Source organism: Scomber scombrus, chromosome 17 (assembly GCF_963691925.1).
Source record: "Scomber scombrus chromosome 17, fScoSco1.1, whole genome shotgun sequence".
NCBI lineage: Eukaryota > Metazoa > Chordata > Actinopteri > Scombriformes > Scombridae > Scomber > Scomber scombrus.
The window spans coordinates 23,135,490-23,154,666 of record NC_084986.1 but is presented as its reverse complement, the minus strand read 5'-3'; the positions used below and the strand labels follow the sequence as shown (position 1 = coordinate 23,154,666).

Here is a 19,177-nt window from a genome sequence, read left to right as displayed (position 1 = left end):
TCTAACTTTAATCTCAGTACTCAAATATTCTCTTACATGTGGCCCTAATCATCTTCCATACAAATGTTAAAGGTTTATTATTCATTAAAGGAGGGTAATTACAGGCACTAGGCAATGTACTATAATGAATAGTTAATTGGTTTGGGATGTTTCTCCCCCTTGGCAGTATGTCAGCCTGTTGGTGTGCAGGATGTACTGTAGACTACAGAAAATTATAATTAAATCTTAAATTACTTTTAAAATATGATCAAACAAAATGCATACGGTTTTCTAGAAAACTGATTATTATTATTATTCTTAATGGGACAGCAATTGAAAGAGTATCCTCTTATAAATGTCTTGGTTACTGGCTGAAAAAAGATGGGAATTGGGACTTGAGTTGATTTTTTATTTTTAAATTTAAAAAAAGGGGATATGAGATTTTTATGTATTATTATTATTTATTTGGCATCCTACAAATCCATGTGGGATACTTAACACTATCTATGTAACACTTTTTAAAACTGTATTTTTACTACTTTTGTTTTTATTGCTTTTGTACTTACTTACTTATTTATTGTTCTTTATTTTCTTTTATTTATGCTCTTTCTAATTTCACTGTCCACTTTTGCTGCTTCAATAATGTAAATGTCCCCACCATGCGACTAATAAAGGAATAATTTTTATCTTATCTTATTGTGTGTAGTAGATCTTTACACTTTATTGTTATACTGTATTAACTCCAGAGTAGTAGAAAGTATACCGCTCTGATTAACTGCACTTGCTGGATTATTTTGGCATCCATATATTTCAACATTGTACAGGGTCAGAAAGATTGTATTTTAAAGGCTATCATGTGGGAACAAGAGCTATGTGGTAAATCAGCTTTTACTGTGAAGCTTACTTTCTGGTCCTGTTATGATTGGTTGTTGCAAATTTGCCTGCTGGATTCTGGCTGAGTACTAACATCCACTTCCTGTCTTTTAAACACAGTGGCTGCTGGGCGTCTCCCTGCAAACACTTTAGAGGCATGAAAACTGGTTCTTTTCTTCTTCTGTTTTTAATCTCCAGCATTCAGATTTATTCCTATATTTAAAAAAAACAATATATATTAAGTGTATATTGATTCTTGTTCAAGATATTGATTGAGAGACTTTTGTCTCAATTAAAAGGATTTCATGAAATAAATAAATAAAAATATAAAATATAGTTTGTAAAACAATATCATCAACATGAAGGCTAAAAGTTTATTTATATATTTAAGTTTGCTGATAAACTGAGTGAATTATAATTTATGATCTTATAGATATATACTTTACAATGTTCTGTTAAATGATCACCCACATGCAATGTCAATACTGTGTGACTGTGTGTACTATACTGTATGTAGGTGTAATGTGTAACATTACACCTACATGACTGCCAGCTGGCTCTCAATGGAAAATTGTGTTATTTTGAGTCCCTACAATAAAAACAATATAATAAATTCCCCTGATAACAGCAGAGTTTAGACACAGGGTTTGAGAAGTCATGGCAGGAACGTGTGTGTGCGCGTGTGTGGGGGACAATGGTGACACTACAAAGGACAGATGGTGGGCTTCATTTCCCGCCCCCCCCTAGCCTGCAGTGCCGTCACAACAATAACACAACAATAACACAACAATAACATTGAAACCGGCAGACTAAAGCATCACACACGCTCCTCAACAAGAGAGAGGCATGTGCTGTGCCACACACACACATGCACATACACACACAAAGTGAGGCAGATGGATGGAGCCTGCAGCGTGGTATTCCTAATCACTCGACTGAAATGAATTACATTTCACTGACTTCTCTCTTACAGTTGAGACATCAAACCTCATCATTCTTTTCATGTGCTCGTTATACCCAACAATAAAAGGGAAAAAGACCCTATTACAGCCAGGTGAGGTCTCAAGTAAAACAAAAAACAATTGTTTTTTTAAAGGTGCAATACGCATTTTTACCACCATTATTTTGTTCAGGAAGAAATAATGTTTTGATGATATTTTGATTTCATATCAAATAAATAATTGTTTAAAAAACTGAAAGAAAGACTTCAAAAAAATGTTAAAACGTTATGGATTGTTTAAAAGGAATAGTTCAACATGTTCGGGAAAGTTGCTTAATAGATTTTATTGAAAATTTGATAAGCACATTAGTATCAATCTCAGGTTAGCAGTTTATAAATCTCAGCAAAAACAACGGTAACAGCATGTTATACGAAACATAGTTGTCAATGTTACAAAAATATTTCAGTGATGTCGTTCATGGAGCCCTAAAACTGATAAACGTTGACTAGTAAAAGAAATCACATGTTAAAATATAACTTAATACATAAATAGTTTGTTGATTGATTAAAATCAAATGTAAAAGAAATATAAAGTGTTATACTTTTGGTTTTTACCTCTAATCATGGGAAGCAAAGTCAAAAGCTAATGTTACTTAGAAACAAATGCTAACAGTCTTAGCTACAGCTAACTCTAGCTTTTGTTTGTTTGACATAATGAAAAAAGAGACAATAAATCACACATATCTACAAAGAACCAGACTTGAAGACTTAAATAATGTTATAAACATAATAAAACAATATTACCAAGTTGTATTAGCTAGCTAGCTAGCCCACTAGCTAAAATGTGTTATCTACTGTATCATGTGTTAAAATTTCTATTTAAATCCATTAAATGTTGATTCAACAAATAAAACTCTTGTATTTACAGCTAAATAGCGTTATGAACTAACAGGGTTTGTGTCTCAAACTGTTAATTGCTTTTGACTTATCACCATGCTATCAGTCAACACACTATCATATTGCTTTATTCGCCCTTGAAAAGCATCCCATCCCCTCTGTACAGCCTAATCCTGTGCTTAAAACAATTAGCCATCAGCTGACAGTCCACAGCTGCACAGTTTAAAGAGCCTGACCAAGGACAATCTGTTTTGTTCAGGGGTTTTATAAGCAGAAATACCCCACTATAAGCTTTCACCACCACCATCATCACTGTTCCCTAAGATCAAAGGATTAGGCATATGACGGCACCCCCTGGGGATGCATGTAAACATAGCAGTCCCGTGTTAATCGGCCTGATGAAAAGCACAAAGAGTTTGCATCACTTAGTCTATAGGCCGGCTAATAACGGTCTAAGGATATCCGCTTATATCTCTGCTGGAAAGTGCTACCTCGCTAAAGACCAAAATAACGACAGTAAAAGGAAAAGACCATCTCATCATAAACTTTAATCGCTTCTTTTACTTTGTTTGCTACATTATTTTATTATTCCCTTTTTTCCCAATTTTCCTTCTTATTGTCCATCCTTTTACATTTTTTTTATGCCTTATGCCACTTCAAATATCAAATGTGTTGCTGTTAAACAACCAAAAAATGATAAACCAGTCAATAGATACTTTATTGACAATTTTGATCCCAGATATATCATTTAAGTCATTTATCGAGCAAAGATTTCTGTGGTTCTCTTCTTGGTATCCTTATATATTTAATTTCCTTGGATGTTTGAATGTTGGTTGGACAAAATAAACCATTTGAATATGAAGGTGACCTTGCCTTGCCTCATAGCATCATTCCCACCATGCATAGAATATTAATTTAAACATTTTTCATACATTTTGGCACATTGGGCATTATGGTTGAAATCAGATGCTTTCACTGAACATGGCATTATTTAGTAGCCTACATCAATGCTGTAAGTTTTATCTGCATTACAAGAGATAGGAAAAACCATGTAATGCCATAGAATATTGACAATTAGTTTCTCTTATTGAGAGCCACACACACAATATATATATACATATTTACAATAACATGGATTTTCACCGTGGTAGTTTGGTGATTGACACTTTTAACATTGCATAAATTAAAGTATATATTACGCAAAACTAAGAGTCTAAACCATACTTATGACTCTGAGTCTTTACAGGTATAATGAGATTGAGATTAATTGGTCATGAACCAGTGAAGGGCAATTTACAATTCTGAACTAATGACTTATGGTCAGGGGATCCAGTTTTTACAATACATCCTTTGGGGACCATGAATCTCAGTATCAAATTTCACAGCAAACCATCCAAAAAGTGTTGAGAAAATTCAGTAAAAAAACAAAGATCTCAACCTTATATTGGCGCTCCAGGAAAAGTTCAAAGATCACCACAGTCAATAGATGTTATCCTCTGGGGAACATCTATATCTGTACAGTATTTCATGGCTGAATTAGGGAAAACTTTGACCTGCTGGTGGAGCTGCATGAAAAGCTAGACGATCATCGCTCCATTAGAACTGAGCCTCCAGGGTTGCTATCTCAAATTTCATGGCAGTCCATTGGAAAGTTGTTGAGATATTTCAATCTGGACCACACGTGTCGACCTCATGATGGTGCAAGAAAGTAAAGTCAATATAAATGTCAGTACAATTCATTGTCTGGGGACCATGAATGAATGTCTGTAAAAACTTTAATGGAAATGCACATAACAGCTGTCAAGATATTTCAGTTTGAACCAATGTGACTGAAGGCCACTACTATGGATAGAAACATATTTGAACAAGAAAAAGTGACAGTGTCTGTAGATTATTAACATTTGAACTGCTGTTCAAAAGTTTTTGTGGTTACTCAAAGGTGAAGATCAACATATTTGAATGATCTTTGCAGTGGAAGGACTGGAACCTCTATCAGAAAGTGTGCTTTCAGTCTCATCGAGCTACCGCGACAGCCAACAGAACAACGGCACATTGAACTTGGAGCTTTTCTGGGACACATCATTGTCAAAGAGAGACAATAGGCTCTGAAAGGAAGAAGGGAGGGGGTGTATAATATGTGTGTGTGTGTTTGGAGGAGGTCAGCTTCCTATAGCGTGTCAGCATGCAGCAGGTCATGGATGTGGAATAGCTGCTAACAACAGCTGCTGTCAATGACATGGGGTTTCCTTCTGCTCAGAGGCCTCGGAAGCGGATGAGGATGACAGGTTCCTGAGTCAAACAAGGGAAAGGAGTCATGCTGAGGTGTAGTTATTGTGATGGCTGGATATTGATATGATTTAAACCACTACAAATCAATGTGGATATGTGGAATCTATATCTACATTGAAAATACAATAAAAACACAGGTTCCTGTTCTGGAGCTATGATGGGGATGAAGTAAGAGAAGTTTCCTCTCTATGACAGGAAACAACGAGTAATGCCGTGTTCCATTTACCTCGGAAGTCGGAAGTCAGTGTCATACCCGAGTTTTAATTGTTCCAGTTCAAGAAGTCAGAAAACCAGCCAGGTTAACCATTGTTAGCAATATCAGTCGATAAAAACGCATTTCGCTGTATTTTGCTCATACAAACATCGTAGCAACATGTCCACAGATAGAAGTTGGACAGTGCTGTGTGTACGACTGATTTAATGAGACACAAATAAAACAGAAGTGCTAATAAACAGCACAACTTTCACACTGTTGATGGCTACCATCTTGCCCAGAAAGCATATGGAAGTGGGCCACTTCAGGCAATGATGCAGCACTGTTGGCCTTCTTATGGCCCAGACCAAATGGAATGCCCCACATGTAAAATAGCAAATATGGCCTAAATATCCCATATCAAATGTGGACCTTTTTTGGTAAATATGCGGTGCTGTCAGGTATGTGTATTCAGGATGTTGGCCAGTTCTGGTTTATGTTTTTTCTTGGTTGACATACGGCATTGCTATGGCTCGCTTGTGGCCCAGATCTGACCGCCCCAGTGCTATCATTCAACGCTGTATGTGGGCCAGATGAAAGTGCCGAAAGTGTTGGGGGTGGGCTTCATCTGGGCCACAGTAAATTTGCTATCTGGGTGGATTTTGAAGTCAGGTTGGTGAGGTTCGTCCGACCTTCCGAGTCGGAAATCCGACTTCAGGGGTCTTTCCAGTTGAAATTTCCGACTGGGAACTCGGAAAATCTGTCTTTTGAGTACAAATGGAATGCACTATAATTCCTCACAGCCTTCAAGTGTCCTTCGTAGTCATAACCTTCAACTTCAAAACAGTCTTCATGCACCATTTAGTCTTATTTACAGGTGTGTAGGGTCAAAAACTCCTGACTGAACTTTCGGGTTGGGTCAAGTGAAAGTGAACTGTTTTTCTTTGTGAAGAAGTAGGAAATATGATTTACCTTCTAGTGCCATGGTATGAATCTTGAATCTTGAAGTAAGTAAGCTGTTTTTCCCTGAGTGCAAAAGTCAGAAATAGTCATTCAGACACTTAAGGCTGTAAATAACAAATCTGAACATGTAAGAACTGTTTCCCCCTTTCTTTTTCTTTAACCATCACATTTCAGCACCTGAAGCATCTTCTTTCTCTCGAGATCTATTTTTCCACTTCAAAGGGTGATGAGCATGCAGCCAGATGGTAATCAAGGATTTGTGCGGCAGCAGCAGACCCTGGTCATTAAAATGAAACGGGTGTATGCTGACACGCTGTGTCACTGCCCCTGGCCTCGCTCCAATCTGTCCTGCGGGGACGGGAGGGCGTAGTCCTGATCGGCAGCTGGCTTTGCGTTGTCTGACCTCTGACCTCTCCCCTCATCGCCCTCCTTCTGCTCCCCCACGGGCTCCGTTACACCCACCATCAGCCTGATCTACCCCCGCTGTCTGCAGGGGGCCTCTGTTCACTATAAAGTTGCAAGTCCCTCAAATTGGTCTTGTTTTTTTACCCTGTGATGAGAGCAAGTGGTTGAAGCTGTTTGAAGCAACATAAACCTTATTTCAAGACCCAAATCCATAACATAATATGCACACATCAAATAAAAAACAACCACTTTGATTAATGAATGTGTTAACAACTTCTAATAGCATCACTTTAGAAGATGTCACTAAATTGTGTTTTATTTTGTTCTTTATGTTAGTACTCCTTTTATTGACAGCATGAACTACTTTACTTTACTTTAACTTGTTGTGGTAATTTATCATATCAGAGTTTCTCTCAGTAGATGCGACGATTAATTGTAAGATGATGGCATGAATTCAGCTTCAAACTAAATAATTAAGAAACCATAATTGTAAAATATTTTATTTAGTAATAAAACCTTCACATATTCAGCAGCTTCCTTTAGAAACAAACAACACATAAAAATTAAAAATACACATATAAAATTGAACATTTCCACCCCACCCTCCTAAATAAAAGCATGTCAAATAATCTTCCGTAGATCTGATTGATAGTAATACCTGTGCAGTTCTGAAAACTTAAAACATAAATTAAGATACCCCTTGCACTGTCTGACCCTGCCTGGCTTTTGGGTGCAGTGTAAATGTGAAGACCTGCAGAAATAAATAGCTTCCAAGTCTGAAATCTGATTCCTGCAGATCAGCAGAGGTCGGTCGCTGTCTCCTGCTGTCTGAAGGGCAGCGGAGGCGGATCTGAGGTGTAGGATACATCTGACTGCAGGAACTGCACGATCCATCCGCCCCCCCACAGGAGGCGAAAATAACTTAACAACACAGCAACTTCTAAATTTAAACCATAATTGGTGGTAAAAGAGTGGAGGAGGTTTTGAACTGAACTGATCTTGTTGGCTTACATTATCAGTAAAAGGCACAAACTGTCCAACAGGCACCAGTGAGAAAAGAATGATCCTTATTGCAGTTAAGTGATATGAAAAGCTTAAAGAAAACAAACCAACCTGGTAGTAAAACTTAACAGAGGCAAATTCATTTCAAACCAACAGTGATGTCATTTTTTCTAAATATGAAAATGTATCAAAAACTTCAGGCGAGAGTCTAAAAAGGAGATATAATACAAGCACTAAAACTCAACACTGCAAACTCCCTGAAACGTTCTCCTTTTGGAACCTTTTTATTGCAACCTCCCTTCTATCAGTCCTCAATCAGGAGAGGCAGGAATCAAGATGTGCATTGATCTTCGACTCCTGCACCTTTGCTTGGCAAACGGGGCAGCTGACCATCATCACCGAAGAGGAGGAGGAGGTGGAGGAGGTAGCGGTAGCGGTGGCAGTTCTTTGCTGCATTGCAGGTGCTTCTATCTTTACCGACTCCCTTGAGGTATCTGAATCGCTGCTTAATGTCTTATGGAAGAAGTTTAAGATGCTGGCTGAGCCGCCGCTATCGTCCAGCGGCCTCTTCCTCGATACCTGACCCCCGCTGGAAGCTCCTGGTTTACTGTCTCTGGTAGAATCGTGGAAATACTTGGACTGTGTTGGTTTGGCTTGGCTGCCTTTGGTTGGAATGACGGGTGGATATTTGGAATGGTTGGAATTGTTGGGATTAGGCTTGGATATGCTGGAGGTGGAAGATGAATGGTTGCTAGATTGTTTAGGGAAGAAGGAAGGGGCAGAGGTAGCACCCATAGTACCTTTTGGTGACATCAGTGAATCTCTTTTAGTGTCTGTGGTTGAGATTGAGGTTGAGGATTGACTCGTGGACTTCCTGAGGCCTGTAATGTTGAAAAGGCCCCCAATGGACTTCTGTTTGATTCTATCTGCTCCTTGGCTGCTGCTCAGGGTGCTGTGGGGTTTTGGCAGTCTCACCGGTGACCCGTTGACGCTGACAAACACCCTTGTGTTACTGACGGACCTCTTTATGGGTGGCTTTTGCCCCCCAGAGGCTACTGGTCTAATGGAAGGAAAGGTGCTAGAGACTCCTGTGGTTGGGTTGTTCAGGCTTGAGCCAACAGGAGTATTGAGCCCTTTAGCTGGAGATGAAGGGGTGAGGGGTTTCCTGGGAGAGGAGATGGAGCTGGATGGAGCTGTTTTCCCAGCAGGCACTGGAGGCTTGTTAAATAGTGAGGAAGACGTGGAGGACTTTCCTCCTAGTGAGAAGCCTTTGCCACTAAATGGTATGATGTTTCTTATATCCTGAGATCCAGAACCTGAGAGAGGGAAAAGGTAGAAATGAGATTTTCTTTGAGACGTGAGAAGTGAAACTTCATTCACTCTACTTAAAGTTATAATCCTGAAGATGTTCATGAAATCAAATCCCACTTTAAAGTAGTTAAAGTCTACATTTTTTATCCAATACCCATTCAATATATTTAGATTAGGGGATTCAGATGGAAACACGCATGTAGTCCAGCCTCACTGATAGTAATGGTGTCTCACTGTTTACTGTTCTCTCCTACAGTGGTATCAGAGCTGTATGACATCACTGCCAATGCAAACAGTTCCTTCTGCTGCTAGTTTCTATTATAAGGAGCCAACTAGTGAAAGATGAAGTGGCTTTTAGGCCAAGTTCAAACCAAATTAGGCGTTGTGGAAAATTGTCGCACGGTTGTTTGAGATTTTGAACAAGTTAAGAACATAAGTGCTTTGAAACAACCCAAAAATAACATTTTATTGATCTGATTCACTGTCTTTCTCCCTTCCACCACTCTTCAATCACTCTATAGCTCGCTTGACCACAGCTGCTCTCTCTCTCTCTCTCTCTCTCTCTCTCTCTCTCTCTCTCTCTCTCTCGGTTTATCTGTTGTCTTCTTTAAAATGAATCAAGAAGCTGACAACAACAAAAAGAAATGTCCTCCCCTCGTCCTTGTAATGTCTTCATCCTCCCTCATGGCAGGGTTTTTCAGTTCTGGTCAGTGTGATTGCTGGCTGTGATTGGTCACTGCAGAATGTTGACTCTGGATCAACTTCCTCTCTGTGGCCAACACCCCAGCAGCCTGAACACACTACCCCTATTTAAATGAGTGGGAGGACTGGTGTTTTTGCCGCAATGCCTGATTTAGTCTGAATACAGCCTTATTGTGAAGCATTTACAGAGAACCCAATGTACTGTATTTTTAACTAAGTGTAGGGTAAAGGGTAGCACTGTTAAGTAGCAGTAACTGTATTCAGTAGCACATAGCTGACAATATTTGGAAAAATAGGCCAGCTATTACCAGTGAATACACAGAGGAGGTACTGGTATTTTACCTGTAGTTGTACTCGAAGGCTTTCCAGTTCCGGAGGGCTTCTTCTCTGAGGTTTTCCCATCAGTTTTTCCATTCTTCTTTCCTTTTTTTCCGTATCCTTCAGGCTCCTTGACCTTGGTGTACGTCCCGCCACACGTCCTCCGATGATCCTCCCACCATGGGTCCAGAGAAGACGGCGCTCGATTCATGGCCCTCTTCACATAGCCAAAGTAGGGTTTGCGGTTCTGACAGGGCCCGTCGCATCGCCACCAGTGCTGCCGGTACACATCCACCTCATCGTGGAAGCTGTGGTAAACCTGACGAGGACAGACGGTTGAGAGGTTCTATTGATAAGATCGCTGATAAGATATTAGCTACATTTTTTAAAACTGTAGAAGAAGATACACCTACAGAAATACTCGTCCCAGTGGCCTCGTTGATACGGTTCATGTGTTTGCAGAACTCGGGTCCATGACCGTCACGGTCTCGGTTGTTCTGGGTCACAAACAGGAGCGCGTGGATCATTTCGTGGAGAAGAGTCTGCAGAAACAAACAAACACACAAACCACAAAAATCAATCTAAGAAAATCTTTCTGGTCATATTTTCTGATCTAATCTCCTATACTAATACACACTTGACACTTTGGAGCTGGAGAACAAATAAATTAAGGACAAATTAAATGAAATTGAAAGTAAGAAACTATTGTGTATTGATGGATTTTATCTGGAGCCCAACCGATACATCAGTCAACTGATATTTTTGGCCGGTATATTGATATTGGCGGATATGTTGTCCGATATGTGCCAATTTTTAAAATAAAGTTATATAAGCAGCATTTTGTGTATACTTGATCATTTTTCTTACTTCAAGTTTAATATATAATTATTAAATTCCCACTGAAGTTTGCACTTTCAATGCACTGATGCCATTGTACACAATAATGTGTATTATTAAAGTGTAAAATATCACACCTTCATTACATATCTTTGTCACAAGTGTTTGATAAACACATTTGCGGGATGATTGCTAAAAAAAGTTTTATTATGTTTATTCTGACATATAACAATATATAGATATTAGAATTTTTTCCCCCAGTATTGATCGGGCCCTTATTTTATCTGACCTACCACTTCACTTTACCAGTATTTACATTATAAGAGGCTATACATTTTCAACCCTATGTCCGCTATATTTAAACTGGTTTTATAAAGCGTACGTCTTATTATGAGCTGTGTGACCAGTGCACACAGAATCTTGATAGACATTTTTGAGCCTACTGTAAATGTCTTTCTGGTCATTCACTTTGACCGGTTAGTTGTATTTGGTGCATATTGTGATGTACTTCTATAAAAAGTTACAAGAGAGTCCTTTTGATAAAACACTCTAAAGAATCAAGATCTGTGTCACCTGCACCAAGTCTTTTCGAGGTCTCAGCTTCAGCAGAGGTGCACTGAGTCTGATCGAACACAGTCCACCTCGACCCTCATATGAACACACACCAGCACACCTACAGGATGAGACATGAGAAGAGAAATAGAGGTCAGTGACATTCTAGCCTAACAATAAAAACCACATAACAAATGACAACAATAGAAAGTGACTTACAGTGTCATCCTGGAGCTCCACTTCACCTCCACTCCGCAGAGTTTCCCCCAGAAGAACGTGTCGTTGAACTCCAGGAACATGGCTCTGACATCGGGGTTGGGGTCCAGCGTCTCCCAGGACTCATCCACGATGGACAGCGGCCTCTCAGGCTGCGGGGTCGGCTTCCAGTAGGGGACAACATCGCTGCTGCTGCCGCCCCCTCCTGCTACCTCCACTCTCCGTTTCTTACTGCTGTGTCCGAAGTCATTATCCCCAGAGCTGTTTGATGGAAATACTGACGACTCATATTCAGCGTTAAACTGCTCCTGAAGCTGGATAGCAAGCAGAAAATCATCATCCATGATAAAAGAAGAGAAGAGATGCTGGGAGGTACCTGAAGTTAGCCACCTAGCCTGGGTTAATGTGTACGTTAGCTTGCCAAAAAAACAACTAACTAACTAATGTAGCTTGTACATATCTCTAACACAACATCTGACATCACCACCAAAGTCAAATAAAATCAATAAAATCAGTAAAAACATTCATATTTGCATGTTGGACGATGATGTTTGCTAGCTGTCAGTCCAAAGCTAGCGCCAACTGTTCATCTGTCAAGTGTATCACCATACAGCAAAATCATTTCCGTTGAGGACTTCAAAATAAAACTACATATGTGGTAGCGGTGTAAATCAATTGAAACTGCTGTTCGCTTGTTTTGGTACTGGTTTTAAAAAAAAGTTTTTGTGAATAACATAATTATGCTACTACTACTTTTACTACAACTAATAATAATTTAAAAAATAGCATAACCATATTAAAAAATACCTTCATTCATAGTTAAACTCAGAGTGCTACAGTATCTGATTTAATTCATGCATTTTTTGGAATACTAAAAGATAAGACCAACATTAAATTCTCAGCTATATATGACAAAACCTTTAATTTTACTGGCTAAATTGAATGTTCTTAAAAGCAAATTTACAGGGAAAAAGCCTAATTTGGTTTCCACAAAGGAGGTCATTCAGTACATTGATTCATTTCCTGTCATCCAAAGGCTGTGGCAACTAATAACACCTGTTTATGTTTCAAATCCTTTTATGTGCTGTAACTCCCTCTTGCTCAGAGTTGTTGTTTATTTGTTTTGTTTGTTTCTTTTCTTCTGCAAATTGTAAGATAAATATTTGGATCATTTTGTCAATAAAGAGAAACAGTGTGGTTCAGATAATAGTTTTTTTGTTTATTATTTATTTACATAAGAACAAGTGTCTGTTGCACTGTTGCTACACAAATGCTTTTTTTAACAGCTGCAATACTTTACTTTTGTTGTGACACAGTTGAGCGCCTCGTTTCCGCTTTAGAGCTGAGTAACTCGGGAACTTGACGCCCCCTATTTTGAACTCAACAGAATGAATTCTGGGATGTGTAGTCTCTTCCCTACAGGGAGTTGGCCAACCAAAAAAGCTCTCTTGAGCGTTTTCGGTTGTAATTTTCTGATTAAATCAATGTGAATGTGTATTATGTCATTTTTATATTAAACATTGATTATATTTTAAGTGGTGTAACAATTAAAAATCTGGATACAACTCAAATTTATGACCAAATTTAAGCATACATTTTTGTTGTTATTCGATTTTGTTGGCCAGCCCTTTTTCTCTGAATCCCGTGACGTTTTAGGGTGTACTACTTCCTGTTTGGGTTGCAAGAGACGTCTCCTGGATGAGCTCTTTCTGTGTGTGTGTCTGTTTATAAACACTAAATAAGTCGAATAAACACGACGCAAGATGTCGGAAACGGGTAATCGACTACGGAAGCTTCTCGAATCTCCCAATTTCGACCCTCAAAACTACGTAAAGCAGCTGTCCCAACAATCCGATGGTGACAGAGACCTTCAGGAACACCGTCAGAAAATCCAAACGTTGGCCGATGAGACGGCTCAAAACCTGAAGAAAAATGTCTACAAGAACTACAGACAGTTCATCGAAACTGCCAAAGAGATCTCCTACCTGGAGAGTGAGATGTACCAGCTCAGTCACATCCTGACCGAGCAGAAGACCATCATGGAGAGCATCACTCAGGCCTTGCTGTCAGCTGACAAAGATGAAACCTCCAAGGAGATGCAGGCTGCTTTCCCCAAAGAAACAGAGGAGGTGAAGCAGAGGACGCTGACCTCCCTGCTGGAGAAGGTGGAAGGGGGTAAAAACATCATGGATACCCCTGGGAGGCACTTGGTTTACAATGGAGACCTTGTTGAGTTTGATGTAGACAACATGTCACCCATCCAGAAGGTCCACGCCTTCCTGATGAACGACTGCCTGTTGATCGCCACCTGGCTGCCGAACCGCCGAGGCACGGTCAAGTACAAGTACAACGCCCTGTACGACCTGGAGAGCTTCGCCGTGGTCAACGTGAAAGACAACCCGCCCATGAAGGACATGTTCAAGATCCTCATGTTCCCCGACAGCCGCATCTTCCAGGCGGAGAACAGCAAAGTCAAGAAGGAGTGGTTGGAGATTTTAGATGAAACCAAGAAGAGCAGAGTCACAAAGGACAGGCACAAGAAAGAGGAGGAGGTCCCCACTTCTCCGGTGAGGGCTGAGGTGTCCAACAACCCCTTCGACATGGAGGATGACGAGGACCAGGCAGGCGCCGAAGAGAACGTGGATCTCAGCCTCGAGTGGATCCAGGAGCTCCCCGAAGATCTGGACGTGTGCATCGCTCAGAGAGACTTTGAGGGCGCGGTGGACCTGCTGGACAAGCTCAACGAGTATCTCAAAGACCAGCCGGTCACTCAAAGGGTGAAAGAGCTGAGGTCCAAGGTGGAAGAGCGTGTACGGCAGCTGACGGAGGTCCTGGTATTTGAGTTGTCTCCAGATCGGTCACTTCGCGGTGGACCGAAAGCGACCAGGCGAGCCGTGTCCCAGCTTATCAGACTAGGTCCTTTTATTTTCTCTTTAGTAACACCTCACACACGAACGCTCCTCTTCACATTCTCACAGTTCAACATATTCACACTGGTCCAGTTCAGTGTTTCCTGGTTAAAAGGCAGCCTGAGGGTTACTCATTCACTTCAATCATCCATGTTGGTTGCAGTTATTTTGCATGTTGTTGAATGCATTTGAATATTTGGACTAGGCATGCAAATCACGTGCTGTCTGATTTTGCCCCTCAGGGCTGTTAAAGTGCACATAATTAGATCTATAATCGGTGTGTGCAGCTGTTCACTTACAGACACATGTATTTAGATCTGTATTTTTCCCCAATCCTTGAGTCTTGGTGCAGCTTCTTAAACTTCTCAGTTGTAGAGCATTTGTAGGTTAAGGTTTCTGTCTTGTTTTTTGGAGCCTCTAACAACCTTTCATATCTTCACACACCCTTTAATTGATTTATTATACTGTCATAATAATGTTTATACTCCTACTGTCTCTCGGAGTTGAAACAATCAGTCAATTATTTAATTGAAAATGAATCTTCAATGATTTTGATGAATTAATCATTTAATTTTGTATGTATGTATCATTTTATAGCAGAAATACTTCTCAGTGGTGTATATTTGCTGGCTTTCATAGTCTTCTATGATAATCAACAGGACACCTTTGAGGTTTATAGCTGTTATTCAGATAATACTGACATATACAGACAAAAGCTGAACAAAAACATTAAAAAAACTAAAGGTGTTACAAGAAAGGTGACAATTACCGATGCATAGAACATGATAGTGAGAGCGGTTATGATGTTGCATTACTTAATTGATCCAGAAAGAAGAGTATGGTTAATTTCTTAAATGCTTTTAGACTGGTGGAATTTCTAATATGATCAGGTAAACATTTCCAACAGATAGGAGCTCTGAATCTAATTGAACATTTAGAAAAAGTTGTAAAGGTGGGGTGGAAATTATTGGCTGACCTAGTGATGTAATTATAGATTTGGATTTGGGTGTGAAAGCTTTGATAAATTGCCAAACTTGATGAAATTGTGGAATTTGTTATATGGTTTGGTTGAGACGATAATTACGGCAATGTTTTCCATCTATATTTCAGGCCAGTCCACCAAGGCCTGCGAGCTGTTTCTGAAGAACCGCGCCGCAGCAGTCCAGACGGCCATACGCCAGCTCCGCATCGAAGGGGCCACGCTGCTCTACATCCACAAACTCTGCAACATCTTCTTCACCTGCCTGCTGGAGACGGCCAAGGAGTTTGAGATGGACTTTGCGGGGAACACGGGCTGCTACTCTGCCTTCGTTGTCTGGTCCAGATCAACCATGAGGATGTTTGTGGATGCCTTCACCAAGCAGGTAGAAGGAGAATCAGACAAATAAGAACCTGGAAAGTTATTGATTAAGAAGGCTAGGAAAGATGGAACATGAACACAATAAAATCATTAGTTGAGGCGTAATTCTCATACACGGCCACCAGATGGTGCAGTGTTTAATCTAAATGTTTATGTTTATTTTAGTGAAATTTTAAAACATAGATTAATAAAGTGATTTTTGGTCTTCATCAGGTGTTCGACAGTAAGGAGAGCCTGTCGACGGCGGCGGAGTGCGTCAAAGTGGCGAAGGAACACTGCCAGCAGCTGACGGAGATCGGCCTGGACCTGACCTTCACCCTGCAGTCCCTGCTGGTCAAAGACATCAAGGCAGGACTGCTGAGCTACAAGGACATCATCATCGAAGCCACCAAGCACCGGAACTCAGAGGAGATGTGGAGGAGGATGAACCTCATGACCCCCGAGGCTCTGACTAAACTCAAGGTCTGTTTTTCCGTCTTCTTTTGTTCTCTTGTCTCTTAAGGTTTCTGTTGCTACTTGAATACAAGTCTAACAGTGTTTTAATTGTACAGTGAATATGTTTACCTTACATTTTAGTTTATATACCTCTGCACATCTGCTTTAAACCTGAAAACACCCACAAGTTGTTTATCTTGCGAGACTGTCTTATCGCCATGAAAGATTGGATATCCAACCATTTTTTTCAACTATTCATTATTGCCTCATTCATTAACTCCCAAGGTTGCTCAGAGCATTGATTCTCTTTCCTCTGCTATATGATGCAACTTAAAAAATCTCAGTGTTATCTTCGGTCAGGACGTTGACTGGTGCATGTCTCTTCCAATTAAGAAACATCATAAATCTCAGATCTTTAGTGTCTCGGCCTGAGCTGGAGATCATCATCCATGCATTTTGTGTTGTCCCGGCATGACTATTGCAATGCCGTCTCAGCAAAACATCTCCACAGTTGGTCCAGAATGCTGCTGCTAGGCTGTTTACCAGGTCCAGCCAGAGGTCACACATTACACACATTTTATGTTCATTACATTGGCTCCCCATCAGGTTCAGAATTTATTTTAAGGTTCTTTTAATCATTTACGGAGCCTTGCACAATCAGGCACCTTCTCCTTCCATATATACCCAGTAGGTCATTGAGCTGACCAGGGCCTACTGGTTGTCCCTCGTTCCCTTCTGAAAACAAAAGGTGATAGGGCTCCAACACAATGGAACTCTCTACCTTTAGACTTACGATCTGCAGCCTCTGTATAAGTTTTTAAAAAGCAACTCAAACAGCAAAGATTCACCTGTTTAAATTGTCCTTTCTTTTACCTTAAACTGTTTTAGTGCTTGGTTCTGTTGTGTGTTTCCTTTTAAGGTCCTCTGCCTGTGTTTTTTTCTATGTTTTAATCTGGACTTTATTGTTTTTCTTGCTTGTACCTCATTGATTGTGTTTTCATGGTCTTTTCAAGTTTTATTCTTGTTAAGCACTTTGTGAATTTAATTTCTATGAAAGGTGCTATATTAAATAAATTGTATTATTATTATTATTACATAGTGGTTTCTACCCAAGTGTAGACGGGTTTTTCTACAAAACAAACTAGCAGGCATTGGGTTTTGTTTAAGCTTTCATCTCTGTTTTTGTCTTCAGGACGAGATGCGTACCTGTGGCATGGGCAGCTTTGAGCAGTACACCGGTGACGACTGCTGGGTGAACCTGAGCTACACCATCGTGGCCTTCACCAAGCAGATGATGAGCTTCTTGGAGGAAGGCCTGAAGCTCTACTTCCCCGAGCTGCACATGGTGCTGCTGGAGAGCCTCAGGGAGATCATCCTGGTGGCTGTGCAGCACGTGGACTACAGCCTCCGCTGTGAGCAGGACCCCGAGAAGAAATCCTTCATCTTGCAGAACGCCTCCTTCCTCCACGACACCGTGCTGCCCGTGGTGGAGCGCAGGTTCGAGGAGGGCGTGGGGAAGCCGGCCAAACAGCTGCAGGACCTGAGGAAAAGCACCAGGCCGGTCCGGATCAACCCAGAAAGCACCACTTCTGTGGTCTGAGACTGATGGGAACTACTTTTAAGTCATGCGACGAAAAGCGTGAGACTGCAACAAGGCCAAACACACACCTAAACATTGTTTTACCGACTTTTGTGGCTCACATTGTAGAAAGAACTGCTAGATATTGGTTGTTTTGACAGCGCAAAACAGGAAATGATACTGTGCACTTCAAAAATAAACATCATTAGTGGTCTGATATTAGTTGTCTGCCTAAGTTTACTGATTGGAGATTCAGCATTTTGTGATCGTTTTTTCTAGGAGGTCACATGATATAACTGAGAGCAGCATAATAAGATACCTTAAGATAGGTATGAATTACAAACACTCGAATTTGTATGAAAACTTCACAAAATGTCGATTAGGTGGATATAGGTGAAAAATTAGCCTTGCTCTGAAAAAAACATCTTGCCACTTCAAATATGTATTTTTGCACATTAATCTTGTTTCATTTGTCAGTGAAAAATCTCACATTGGCAGTTTAATTAAAAATAATGCTAGACACATTAAACTGTGTTATTTTATTTTTTCATGTCAGGATGTAGTGATAACCAAGAAGTGCACTGTTCCTCAAATGTGTGTCATATGTGCAATGAATACATGTTCCTTCAGGACTCATTTCAAACAGCACAAACAGCTGATAAATATATGTGTGTAACCAGACCAGTAATATTGTGTACAGGTTTTATTCTGAAATGTCATGACACAGCTGATTCTAGACCTTGGCCATAATATGATGTTTTTGGAATATGTGTGTGCTGTCCATGAAAAGCTGATGTTTATGCTGTTTTGAAGAAATATGATATGATGTTTGATTCAAACTCCCCCCAGCTTTTTTTTTTTTTTTTTTTTAGGCCACTGGACCTTTATTGTACACTAAATAGTATTCCAGTGCGGTGGGACTGATTTAAAAGGGATGACTGAAAAGAAAAATGCACTGTACATGAAAATGAATAAAGATCAACTTGCACAAACATAATCTTTATGTCTCCTGTATTTGTCAAAAATACAACTGCAGAGCATATTTTATATTTTTTACACATGATTTATTGTTTGAGTTGCTACTATATAAATGAATGTGTATAATTTCCTGCATAAAAGATCAGCAGTGCTCAAACTTTTTAGTCATATCTGTGTTTGAATTAGTCAAAATGTTTTATACTACCTTTTTTTAAATTAATGTTTCCTCACTGCAGATTCCTTATCCTAGTTATGACAGTGTTGCTTTAAAAAAAAAAGAAACACTTTGTTATATAACCATTTATGAAAATTGCTATACAAATAAAGTTAGATTGATTGATTTTGGGTACGTACAATGATAGCTTTTTATTAACCTGTAAATTGAGACTACATGCGGAGGTTTATTGAAACAGAAATGATTAAAGATGACGATTAAAGA

The 19,177-nt window shown here is 39.9% G+C and overlaps 2 protein-coding genes across 2 annotated transcripts; one reads left to right on the top strand and one right to left on the bottom strand.

Annotated features, from left to right (window-relative positions):
- Positions 1-7,041: 7,041 nt before the first annotated feature.
- On the bottom strand, positions 7,042-12,047 carry sprtn (SprT-like N-terminal domain). Its single transcript, XM_062437302.1, has 5 exons — positions 11,481-12,047; positions 11,283-11,382; positions 10,286-10,414; positions 9,897-10,191; positions 7,042-8,857 (listed from the first exon to the last, which is right to left on the bottom strand). The coding sequence occupies exons 1-5, from the start codon at positions 11,819-11,821 to the stop codon at positions 7,857-7,859; spliced, it is 1,866 nt and encodes a 621-aa protein (XP_062293286.1). The 5' UTR covers positions 11,822-12,047; the 3' UTR covers positions 7,042-7,856.
- Positions 12,048-13,162: 1,115 nt separating this feature from the next.
- exoc8 (exocyst complex component 8) lies at positions 13,163-18,757 on the top strand. The gene is made up of 4 exons (XM_062437656.1): positions 13,163-14,393; positions 15,497-15,750; positions 15,960-16,208; positions 17,374-18,757. Exons 1-4 carry the CDS (start codon positions 13,241-13,243, stop codon positions 17,779-17,781), a joined length of 2,064 nt encoding a protein of 687 aa, XP_062293640.1. The 5' UTR covers positions 13,163-13,240; the 3' UTR covers positions 17,782-18,757.
- Positions 18,758-19,177: the final 420 nt, after the last annotated feature.

Excerpts from the sequence above, each read along its gene's own strand:
- sprtn (XM_062437302.1), bottom strand. The coding sequence starts at position 11,821 with ATGGATGATGATTTTCTGCTTGCTATCCAGCTTCAGGAGCAGTTTAAC. Across the intron at positions 10,192-10,285 it reads CCACTGGGACGAGTATTTCT|GTTTACCACAGCTTCCACGA; the intron begins GTAGGTGTATCT and ends TGTCCTCGTCAG. Across the intron at positions 8,858-9,896 it reads GCCTTCGAGTACAACTACAG|GTTCTGGATCTCAGGATATA; the intron begins GTAAAATACCAG and ends TCCCTCTCTCAG.
- exoc8 (XM_062437656.1), top strand. The coding sequence starts at position 13,241 with ATGTCGGAAACGGGTAATCGACTACGGAAGCTTCTCGAATCTCCCAAT. Across the intron at positions 14,394-15,496 it reads GTCCCAGCTTATCAGACTAG|GCCAGTCCACCAAGGCCTGC; the intron begins GTCCTTTTATTT and ends TCTATATTTCAG. Across the intron at positions 16,209-17,373 it reads AGGCTCTGACTAAACTCAAG|GACGAGATGCGTACCTGTGG; the intron begins GTCTGTTTTTCC and ends TTTTGTCTTCAG.